The sequence below is a fragment of the Leuresthes tenuis genome, unplaced genomic scaffold (genome assembly GCF_036924035.1).
Source record: "Leuresthes tenuis unplaced genomic scaffold, fLeuTen1.0.hap1 SCAF_24, whole genome shotgun sequence".
Classification (NCBI taxonomy): Eukaryota; Metazoa; Chordata; class Actinopteri; order Atheriniformes; family Atherinopsidae; genus Leuresthes; species Leuresthes tenuis.
Window position 1 is genome coordinate 4,524,923 of NW_027325378.1, and position 12,233 is coordinate 4,537,155.

General features: G+C 40.3%; 1 protein-coding gene and 1 long non-coding RNA gene across 3 annotated transcripts; one reads left to right on the top strand and one right to left on the bottom strand.

The window, feature by feature from the left end:
* Positions 1–684: 684 nt before the first annotated feature.
* On the bottom strand, positions 685–6,511 carry LOC140284629 (uncharacterized). Of its 2 annotated transcripts, none has more exons than XR_011910204.1 (3): positions 6,446–6,511; positions 1,325–1,414; positions 685–1,228 (listed from the first exon to the last, which is right to left on the bottom strand). It is a non-coding gene; the product is annotated as an uncharacterized lncRNA (long non-coding RNA). The 2 variants fall into 2 exon arrangements; XR_011910205.1 differs by lacking the exon at positions 6,446–6,511 and adding an exon at positions 4,542–4,623.
* LOC140284628 (retinol dehydrogenase 12-like) lies at positions 4,222–9,395 on the top strand. The gene is made up of 7 exons (XM_072378544.1): positions 4,222–4,317; positions 4,584–4,699; positions 6,226–6,381; positions 6,479–6,583; positions 8,305–8,514; positions 8,655–8,847; positions 8,946–9,395. Exons 1-7 carry the CDS (start codon positions 4,304–4,306, stop codon positions 9,046–9,048), a joined length of 897 nt encoding a protein of 298 aa, XP_072234645.1. The 5' UTR covers positions 4,222–4,303; the 3' UTR covers positions 9,049–9,395.
* The last annotated feature ends 2,838 nt before the right edge of the window (positions 9,396–12,233 follow it).

Below are 12,233 nucleotides of genomic sequence, written 5' to 3' on the forward strand. Positions count from 1 at the left end.
TCCGTGTTTTACCCCGTTAGGTTGAAGGTATCACTCTCCAGCTACACCATCTTATCCATATATGACCCAAACAGCATTCAAACCATTTGTTCTGAGGAAATTTCAGTGAGTTTCTCACTTACTGTCAACATCTAAATAAAGTTAATGTGGATAACAGATGGTTACAGATATCTGTTCGTTGGTTACTCCCAATTCACAAGTAAAGGTATCGGTGTATAACACCATAGTGGTACATATTTCTTGAAAGTTTTTTATGCATTTTTAGGTCGAGTTGGAGCACCATTGTTGGTTCATTCATGCAAAGCTACATTCTCCTGTAGCTGACTCTTGTTTATTTCTGTATTTTTGTCTCATGCATAAAAATAAAAACTGCATCCTCCTGTCCTCCTTTGCCAGAGAACAAGTTAAGAGTCCCATTATAGTTAATGGATTGTTCTCACAGTTCATTCAGTGCATCCTCCTGCCCCTCTATTGTCTCTGGTTTGCGGGAAGCTGCTAATGCGGCGCCAGTAATTGCTAAGGTAAACTGTTATGTCTAATGACAAAACCATCTGGACAACAACAGCAAACAAGAGGGAGAAAAAGGCATGAAAAAATAAACAAGCACGTGTGTTTCTAATGTGTCTGCAATTGAACATTTAAAGTAAAAGCAGTTTGATCAGAAGACATTTTAATCACCTCGTCGCAGTTGTTTTCCATTTGTTGCTTAGATAAACATTAGAAGGTTGAAGATATGGGTGGATGGCCACCTAACGTTGATTGGGACTCCTGGGTGGAGATGAGCGGTTCCAGCTCATATAATCATGACTGTGGGTTTATATTCCTCACCACAATGCAAATATACCGTCTACACACAGATAGCTGATTTACATTGGTTTCCTCAACTCTTACCCCAACTATAACCACTGCTTGCCTAACCCTGACCTAAACTTAAGCCACATCTTCACCCTGAAATATAGTTTTCTGTTAGGAGGACTCTTTTTGTTTTTATCACTGTGTTTAAACAAATATGCCCCCATGAGTACACACTCCCATCCATTCCTTTGCTGACTGATCCTGCAGAGAAAAGGGAAGGAAATGTTTGCTTATGCACAATCAGCTGATGACCGGGAGTATTTCCTCTTCGAATGACCTTATATCTGCAGTGGAAGCCCACTGTTACTGCTGCAACAGTGTCTGTAGCTCATGAATGAGCTCATGAATGAACCATTCATGGAGCTTTAGTGATCTGTTGGAGAGGCAATAAGGATAATTAGGGTTCATGTAAGTCATTTGCCAAAATACAGACATCTCAGCCAAGGACAAGATTTACCCAAATACCAACCTGTTAATCTGTCCATAGCCATAACACAGCAGCAAAGTGAAGCAGGTTCCTTCAGCTGGTTTAAAGCAGTAGATGGTCAGAGGCTGCCACCTGCTGGACAAAGACGCACATTACTGTGGATTCATGGGATCAGCTGTGTTTTCTTGCTGTTGTCAGTTTTCCTGCAATACAGATTGGTTTTCAAAGTTTTAATGTTAATTATTTAAATGATTATTCACTGTAAATCCCTAATATCCACAGGCTGCATAGTGTTGTGGTGGTTAGCACCGTCACCTCAGCAAGAGGAAGGGCTGGAATCCCGGCTGGGGCCTTTCTGCATCTTCTCCTCATGTATGTGTGGGTTCTCTCTGGGTGCTCCAGCTTCCTCCCACCATCCAAAATCATGGATGTTAGATTCATTGTTGATTCTAAATTGCCACTGGGAGTGAGTGCGAGTCTCGTTTGCGTCTATGTCGCCCTGTGATGGACTGGCGACCTGTCCTGGGGGTACCCTGCCTCTACTGTGCTAGTGCCAATGCTGCCATCCATACAGTCCTCAAACAATTATAGGGCGAGGACATGGCTATGTGTTGACTTCAGCGTGGGTTTCAATGCAATCATGCCTCACAGACTCTGAAAACCCTTGGACTGACACCTTCCTGTATAAGTGGCTGTTGAACTTCCTGATAGTCAGACCGCAGCCAGACTCAAGTCGTGACTGCATTTCTTAAGAAACCAATTAAATCTGGCATGTCAGCCAAAATCCTCTTGAATTTTCACAGATTTCAAAAGAGCTCAATCACTATGTAGCAAAGAAAGCTTGATTGCTCAGGAAGGGAAGGCTCTAGTATGTGTGATTTAAACTGAAGATTTAACATGACAAGCCATCCCATCACTGAAGGACAATTACACCCCAGGGTAAACAGGGGGGAGCCTATGACATTTTTATATTTGAAAAATGCCAAAGATACCGCAGTTGAACTGACATAGAATTGTAATTTTGCACAAACAAGGTTATTCCTGAAGATCTATCAGCTGAAAACTTGGCATATCTCAAGATATTGTGCAGGGTGTCCCTAAAAAAATGAGGAAACTGGACAAGTGGAGGACAAAAGAAGAAGTGTCAGGCCTAAACTATCTACAGCAGATGAACAGGATCTGAAAGTGATGTCCTTAAGAAAGAGGAAAAAATCCAGCAAAGACCTGACAGGACCTGAGAGATGCATCTGGACCTTCAGCTGATCCATCTACTGTTGGCCCAAGCCTCATCAGAAATGGTCTCCATGGAAGGGTGGCTGTCAAGAAGCCATTCTTAAGGAAGGGAAACGGGGAGAAAAGGCTGAGCTGTGCCAAATGACACAAGAAGTGGACTGAAAATCAGTGGCAACAGGTCTTATGGAGGGATGAATCCCCCCCAGAGCCCGGACCTCAACATTATTGAAGCAGTGTGGGATCATCTGACAGAGAACGGAACAAAAGGCAGCCCACATCCAAAGAAGAGCTTTGGGATGTCCTTCAAGAAGCCTGGAAAACTATTCCTGAAAACTCCTTAAAGAAATGACAGAAAGCTTGTCTCAGAGGGTTCAGGCTGAAATAATAACAAAATAATAATAAATCTTTGTCCCATTTTACTGACAACATATAAAGAACTGAAGGGCGGCACGAGACGTCTGCGCCTTCCCTGTGAAGGGAATCTTAAAGCTTATTTACAGCGTGAGCATAAAGCCTCTGACCACTACAACAATTAATTTTATTGTTAAAACTATAACTGGGGAGGACACAGAGGATGTTGGACATGTGAACCCAAACACCCAGTAGCATAATTTCCAATCATGTTAACTTTTCCCCCAAATCAATGATTAACTCTATGGAGAAGTGACAGCTATTAGGCATGGATCAACTGATTTCTTTTGTGTTCTAGCTGTTAAATTGAGCTATTTTTTTTACTCAATGTGTGGTTGACATGTAACCAAACAAACTGAGTGCAAATTGCACTAATTTTATTGTTTAAATCCAACATGTTTGTATTTGAAGTGTCAGTATGCTTTGTCTTTAAGAACTTTGGATTAACAGTACAATCTACTGAAGCTTAACAGATTACATCAAGGAGATATTCCAGGCCGGCTTTGGGACCACAAAAGTAATGACTGAACTAAGATGGTTTTTGCTCTAAAAGAAGAAATAAATTTGGAAAAAAAACAAAAGACCTGGCATGTTTCTCGATTTGTGAGACGAAATTATGACATTAATGAGGATTTTAATCTATTTATGACAAGGAGTACTCTATTTTTGGGCAAATTAGACCTGAGTAGTATACGCCAAAGTTATATCAATTAATAATAATGATAATCATAATTAAAAGCTACAGTTTTCTATGAGTCTACCAATCATCAACAAAACAAATCAAGCTAAAGTCCAGAATTTCTACTGATAATCTCGCCATTTCAAGCAGAGGTTGTAAATTTGGTATTTGTCTTATCTGCCTTGTCATGGACATAATCAAAATTTGCTTTGTCATGGTTGCTTGCATTATGCACATCAGTCGCTGTACTGCATTAATCCACTTTTATACAGATCAGCTGAATGATTTTAGAAAGAATATCACATTTGAGCTAAATATTTGAATTGATATGTCGGTTAATATCAAACACAAGAGAAACTGCCATGCGCCTCGTTGACGTCAATATCGTTATTACACAAGACAAAAACAAAGCATATTTCACCAGACTATGAGTCGACTATGACTAACGGTATCTCCACCCCCCCGGAGCAACCTCCAATCACAATCGAGTACGCCAACCGCAAAGGGCGGACCCAAACTTGTAGAGTAACCAATCATCTTTGTCCAAACCCAACCAGGTCGAACCCGATTGGCTGAAACTCCAATTAATCGAAGACGAGTTCCGCTTTGCCACTTTTCAATCCTCAAGCGCTGTGGAGTGTCAGGTTTTTCGGGTTTTTAGCGTTTCCGCACAGTTTAACCTGTTGTGTTAAGGTGATATGCAGTATCTAAGGTAAGGAAACTTGTGTTTGTGATAATTCTACTTTTATTGGAACATATTTAGTATATTTAGCTATTTTGATTTGTTTTATTGAAAAACAGACTACTTTTGTTCGTTTAACACTTTAAACCAGTAAACTAGTCGCTAAATGACAATTGACAAGTGTTTCTCATGTCGCAGATGGGTCGAAACATAAACTGCCGTGTGTGTTTTTAGTCTATTTCGTTGTGTCACACCCGTTTTGTTGATGAAACATCTGAGATTTCTCAATGTTGTAGAAATCTCTTCCGGGCTGCCTGGACCTCTGATGCGACGCTCGATGGCAAAACTGCGCTCATCACGGGCGCCAACACTGGTATTGGCAAAGAAACAGCCATCGACCTGGCAAAGAGAGGTAGCTGTGACTGAGATCCAAGTGTTGTTCAAATAAGAGGTGTAAGACTGTAAACTGAACGGTCAAAGTTTTGGAGGTACACTTTGTTTGACATAGTCCTGCCACTTCAGTCTGGATTCATCATTTCCCAAAAGCAACTGTTGCAAACAATATCTGTGTTTTAACCACCAAACCAGTGTGGAAGACTTTAAAAGCTAAAATGTGTGAGAAGTACACATAAATTAGGGCTATTTTTACAGGGATTTTATAATATTTAGTGCTTTTTTTTGTTGTTCCATCAGAACAAAGACATTAGTGAAACTAATTTAAAGCGCCACTTTATTTCCAGCTAATTTCATCCATCCTGAATTCTCTGTTACCTCTTCTCGCGTTAAGCATTGCTTCTTCTGTTAAACTAGCCAGTTTCTGCTGTATTTGGCAGTGCTTCTGCCTGTAATTGTATGGCAGGACCCGCATCTCACATTAAGTCCTCGCTCTTGGATCAGATGCGCTGCCACATGAAAAGCTGGACTTTTTTAACTTTCCATCAGAAGCAACACAACCAAAGCGAGGATACAAACCCACAATTTAGTTCAGCTGCAGCTGACGCCACCTCGACCAAACTGAATGAGAAGTGTGACTGTTAATGCTTGAGATGCGTGCACGCAAAGTCTTATTTCTGGTGTGAACTCTTTCATTCAACATATCTTGTGCGCTCTGCCTTCAGTTCTGGAACGAAACATTTTGAAGGTTTGCCTCGAAAGAAAGGATCCATTGTTAGAAATCTCTCTGACATTTTATGAAATATAAATTCCTAGAAGTCTTTCACAACAGTAAGTGCTAGGTTTACATCAGATACTTGGCAGCAGTGCATGTCCTGACTTTTAATACAACAGGCTTTCACATCTGATCTGTAGCTCACGAGTACACAGGATATTCACCTGATGCATTACATGTGCCAGACTTTTCCTGTGTGAAAGCATCCTCACTGAACACAGCTTTGTGTAAACACCGTGACCTTTGCTCCCTTTCCAAAAAAGACGCAAATCAAGTCTGGTTAGCTCAGACCTGTTTGGAACAACCTCTGTTAAAGTAGAGAAAAATACTTTAGATGAGCCTTTCAGTTAGTTTTGTCTTCAGTTATGATACGTGAAAGTATACTTAAGAAGGAAATATACGAAACGAACGAGTTTTGCTTTGTAGGCAAATGTAATCTCCTCCGAACCAAAGAAGAACTGTGGCTCCATGAATGTTGTTAAGCTCCTTCAAACACTTTCCTGCAGTAACTTCTCATCACTTTGTTTAAAAATCTCCACATTGAGATCAACATTGCTAAAATGCTGAAGAATAACGTAACGGATCGTCGTGTAGTATATAAATTTGGTGCCTTTTTGTCTTCATTTTGTCATGTTTTGTAATCAAAGTAATTTCCATTTTGTGTCAGGAGAGGGCGCTGTTTATTCATGGATCTGCACACTGCTTTTATAGCTGCTGAAAGACATTGATTACGCTTCTTTTAGCAGCTTCTGTTTATTTTCCCTCTTTAGGGGCGAAGGTTATCATAGCATGCCGGGACATGGAGAAAGCACAGGCGGCCGTCAAAGAAATCATCGAAAGCTCCGGCAACAACAACGTCGTTTGCATGAAACTCGACTTGTCAGACAGCAAATCAATCAGAGAGTTTGCTGAAGCCATCAACAGAGGTTTGAACATTTGTTCCTTAGCATACTGAACGGGTGAAGGTGCCGAAAAGCTTGAGTGTTTTACCTCCTTTTCTGTGCTCTTTTTTTTTTTCCACAGATGAGCCCAAACTCAACATCCTCATTAACAACGCTGGTGTGATGGTTTGTCCCTTCGGGAAAACGGCCGACGGCTTTGAGATGCAGATCGGAGTCAATCACATGGGTAAACCTCTTCTTTTTCTTTTTTTTTTTCCAGTTCCTGCTCTCGCTTGACACCTGAATTGTCTTCCCAAAAAATGAACTGCAACAAGTAGAAGTCGGTGCTTCGCTTTGGTTTCTGGTTGTCTGCTTTCAGACGTCGGACCTCTCACGAGACGTCGGACTGTGAGAGGAGGTGGAGTGTGGTTGCTCAAGGCTTTGCTGCTTGTGCTAAGAGGGAGGTGTGAGGAAATTCAAACATTTTAATAGTGTAAATGTCCACAGGGGGGCACAATGAGACTTTATTTGTGTTTGAGCTGCAGGCACTGGTTCTAACACTGCAATTCATTCATAAATTAGTTCAATGCAAAATTCTAAATCAAACCATATACTAGATATAAAAAAAGAGGGCTTTTGGGGCAAATCTGCTTATCATTGGGGATGCACAATGATGTCATCATCTCTTCACCCAAAAATCTGTGCTGACATGCAAGTCTGGCCTGGTTGGGCCTAATTTCAGAATAATTCAGGCTTTACAGTTTATTATATAAATATGACTCATTTTGTTAACTTGAAGCATCACAATAAGAGCATAAATCTTATCTTCTCCAGAAGAAGCTTGATAATCATGTGACTGTATGAAGGTCAGCAGTCAGTTAAAGCTAGTGGTAAAATATTGCTTGCAACCCAACTTATGACTGAAGTAAGCTTTAAACTCACTGAAAGACTCTTTGATGCTTGATTATTTTGTTTGTACCTTTCTTTGACTTTTCAGTATTGATTGCTGTTAATCGTTAGAAGTTGATGTGCTAATATCTAAATAGTCCTCAAGTTTGGAGTATAGCTTATCGTGCTGTCATCATGACCATTTTTCCATGCATGTGGAAGTTTGGAGACCATACCCTGTCCATAGGGCATAAAGGGGCAATATATAAGTGGATGAGGGTGATAATGTTGTGAGTCATATACTGGTGGAACATCTATGAACTGACCTGTTCACAGCCATCAGAAAAACGTCCAATGAGGGAATGTCTGCTGGCAGAATGGCGTTCAGACGCCACAGTAGAGTTCCACAGACTTGTGATCACTGTCAAAGCGCTTCAAAGCTGTTCTGCCTGCATAGGCGGGCTGAACAAGACGCTTCATGGTGGGTTTTCCCTGAAGTGACCAGATTTCTGAAATGAAAATGGGGGACATTTTCATTGCAGTGGTGAAAAATCATCAAATATCATCATTATGAAATAAAAAAACAGGGACAAGTACTTTTTCATGTATCTTAACCAGGTTTTATTTCACAAAAGGTGGCAATCAAAAACGTGTGACATTACAGTTCTCTCCTCATTCATCCACCTCCACCTCAGGGACGTGGGTAGAAAAAGAGCAGAGGAGAACATGAGAAAAACGTGTCATCACCTGGTAATCTCATGCTAATGTTAACGTTACAGCTTCCCAAGTGACAGGTATGAAAACAGTGTCATAATGTTAACGTTCACTGACTTTTATAATGTTAGTTAGGTCTTCAATTCAGAAAAACAATCTCGCATTTTCCCCCATTCAGTGTCAAAATCAGGGACATTTTTGGGGACAGTTTTGACCGGGGACAGTCCTCATTTTGGGTGATCTGGGGGACATCTGGTCACCTTAGTTTTCCCTCAATTTGCCACCAAATTTCCAATGTGAGATTTCCCTGCTCCTAAACACCTGAATTGAATTTGAAAGTCTTTTCTTCTTCTTCTTCCACACCAGGTCATTTCCTGTTGACATATTTGCTAATTGACCTGATAAAAAGATCTGCTCCGGCCAGGATTATCAATGTCTCCTCCATGGCTCACGCCTGGGGCTCCATCAATCTGGAGGACATCAACAGCGAGAAGTCCTACAACAAGAAAAAAGCCTACGCCCAGAGCAAGCTTGCAAATGTGCTCTTCACCCACTCACTGGCCAAGAAACTAGAAGGCATGTATTACTGTGCAGCAGTTTTTAGGCCCATCATTTTGTTTAGTTTGAGCTGGAAATTGGCAAACATGGTGCAATATTTTCCCCTCGGTTGACTGTGTTGTCGCTGCATCGTTATTCACTGAGATGTGTTTGTGCAGGCACGGGTGTGACTGCTTACTCTCTCCATCCTGGAGTTGTTCAGACGGATTTGTGGCGTCATCTGAGCTACCCTGAGCAGTTCATCATGAAGATAGTCAGTCCCTTTACCAAAAATTCTCTCCAGGGAGCTCAGACTACAATTTACTGTGCTGTGGAGCCGTCGCTGGACAAAGAGAGCGGTGGATACTACAGGTACTCGTATAAGATGAAATCAAGACTTGCAGAGATGATGTGGCACAGAAACCGACACAGATTTTAAAGGTGCTTTTCTCCCACATCTTTGGTTGCAGTGACTGCGCTCCTGCCAGCTGCTCAGCTGCTGGAAAAGACGACGACCTGGCGCAGAAGTTGTGGGAGCTGAGCTGCCGCATGCTCTCCGTATCATGGGAATAGGGCAGCCTCAACTGTCCGTTGGTTTCTTTACTAACCGGCATGTCTTATGCCACAAACACTACCTGCCAGGAAATGGTTGTCTTAACTTGCGTGTGCTGCCATTTACATGTTCTTCCAACACTTCTTCTGTTTGTTTGTATGCAAAGTATGTTTTTCACATTCAGTATTTCTAGTAAAAGTTATATTAAAGAGTATAGTACATGTAAAGAACTTTCTCTACATTTCTATTGAAAACTTTTAACATTTATTAAAGTTTAATTATTGAGAACAAAGCATTTCAGTGAGTCTCACTGCATGGATCTTTCTGTACTTGAATTTTTCTTACAATAAACTCTTGTACTATTTGATTGTCTGTGTCTTCAGATGCTTCGTATTTGCCTTCAGTCAACATAGCCAGAAGTTATGTTTGGGTAGATGTTTAAATACGAGGGAACCAGCAGAAATAAATCGGCCAGTGATGCATCCTGGGTTAGTCGGGTGTCCTCTCCCAGGTGATGGAGCTGTGGATTGGGGTTGTGTTCAGGAGACCTTTACCCCCCGATTGTGCAAAGCTCCTCAGTTGTTTATCAGCTATGATTTCACAAACAGCCTCTGATATCTTTGCAATTATCAGGATTTCTGCACTGATTACTCATAAAAGTTGGTTAATATTCACAGTTACTGACAAATACAGTTTGACTTGGCCGCACCCCCATCTTAAACGGACACACTGAATTACTGGAAAGGGCTCTGATATTTGTTAAGGATTAATCTAGTTTCTTCTTCCTGTGTGAGTACAGCCGGTCATGCACGTCGTTCTGGGTGTGTCTTCCAACCCAAACTGTCCTTTGTAGACGATGATGATAATTCTAAGGCATGAATAACCTACCCAAACAGCAGGTTTTACGCATGTTAGCGTTGTCTTCATATATATTAGGTGGCTGCCATTGTGTTTTTTTTGTTAATAAATTGTAAAATAAAAACTTCAGTGAAAGACAACGACAAATAAAACTTACTTAAAGTAATATTTGCTCATTTTCTGGCTTGTTTCTTAATGTTCTGGATTTTTACGCGTTGACAAAGATTAAATATCTGCTTTATCAAGAAACCAAAACCTCAGTTACTGACTTTAGCTCAGTTAAGAAGTGTTGCCACCCTTTAAATTCTGCTTTGTCAGCTGATGTGACCGACTAATGTGTCAGTAAGGTCAGCTAGCATAAGCAAAGAGAAGAAAAAGACACCGGACACTCATAGTTTCCTTGCTATTGTAAATCTCCAGTAAGTCAAATGAATGAAAAGATCTTTGATAAATTAAGTAAAAAGAAGACTTTGCAAAGCAATATCAACAACAGCTTTAATTTATTTATACTTTATCGCCATCAGTCTCCTGCAGAAGTTACACAGCAGTACTGAGGTTATTTCTAGACGCTCTTGTTACTTTGCATGTAAAAGATGGCAGAGCTCATTCAGGGTTAAGAGAAGGGTAAAAGGTTGTCTTTTTCTTTTTATTGTTCTAAAGTTAAAGCAATTCATGTTTTATTAGACTGGTAAAAGTCACCTGAGCTCTGTTCACTGTTTCGCTTTCATATGATGACACCTTCACAAAACATTTTGATTCAAACTTTACTTCAAACTTTTCTGTTTCTGTTCGTTCTCTCTGCTTATGCTGTCTGATCCTACTGACACATCAGTAAGTAAACTGTGTTGTTAGCACGAAACTGAATTGTGTGTTCTACATGATCAGCACATATTCAGACTCTTAATACAATAAGTTCATTCTAAGACTGTCATATGAACATTTCGCATTTGCAAGAAAAGGTTTATGAACGCTTTGGAAAGCTCAGGATTTCTTCGTTTATTACTCAAAAAATATAGTCAAACCTGTATTTAGGTCAAAAGATTAATAACTCAGTTGTACTCATGTAATGTCTTTACCGAGCACACTAAGTTATCGCAGCTCAGGCAGGAAAAACCTGTGGGTGTAATGACCTCTCTAAAAGCTACAAGGAGTTGGGAGCTGCAGTCAAAGGAGATTCGATTGGATGTGTGGGTGGTAGAGGTGCCCATCCCGATGAATAAAGAGTCAGGTCATCAGAAAAGCATGACTTTGTCAAGAAAGTTAATTGCTCCACCTGATCTTAACAAAAGCTTTGCCAAGATGCATGAAGAGGCTAAAGAATCAACTGTCCTTGAACTGAATATATTCAGAGTTGCTGCTACACCTCCGAGGATCGGGTGTCTGCAGTTATGACAGTAAAGCCCCAGAAAGAGTCCAAAGGTTACAGAGCTAAGCACCAAACGTGCTAAAATCTTTGAATTTGTGTTGGAGAAAACCACAAAAAAAACAACTACAAAAGCTGGCTGGAAGTTCCTCAACAACAAAAGCTCACCCAAAACTATGGAGCACGATGGAGTGAGCGTCATGATTTGGAGCTGCTTTGCTCAACCTCATAGGCTGAGGGGGCCACGATTTCAAAATTGGAAGCATTTCACAGTCCAACATCAGGTCAGCCGCTGTGAAGGAGCTGGTTCAAGAAAAGTGACCAGGACTAAAAGCCCAAAAGATGCTGTGGCATGTCCCAAAGAGTTGTGCAATCAGGAAGTCCCAGAAATATGAACAATTTGTGAGATTTAGAGATTGTGTTGGAGTCTTTGTTTTTATCATTCCAAAGTGCATAATAAAAAATCTCTTTTTCTTCTCTTTGCTTATGCTAGCTGACCTTACTGACACATTAGTCAGCTGACAAAGCAGAATTTACACTTCTTAACTGAGCTTAAGTCAGTAACTGAGGTTTTGGTTTCTTGATAAAGCAGATATTTAATCTTTGTCAACGCGTAAAAACCCGGAACATTAAGAAACAAGCCAAAAAATGAGCAAATATTACTTTAAGTAAGTTTTATTTGTTGTTGTCTTTCACTGAAGTTTTTATTTTACAATTTATGAACAAAAATAACACAATGGCAGCCACCTAATATATATGAAGAGAACGCTAACATGCGTAAAACCTGCTGTTTTTCTCCAAAGGTAGTTTGATAAAGTCTTCATAAGAAAGGAGTAAAGTTTGAATCAAAATGTTTCATGAAGGTGTCATCATATGAAACCGAAACAGTGAACAGAGCTCAGGTGACTTTTACCAGTCTAATAAAACATGAATTGCTTTAACTTTAGAACAATAAAAATAAAAAGACAACCTTTTACCCTTCTC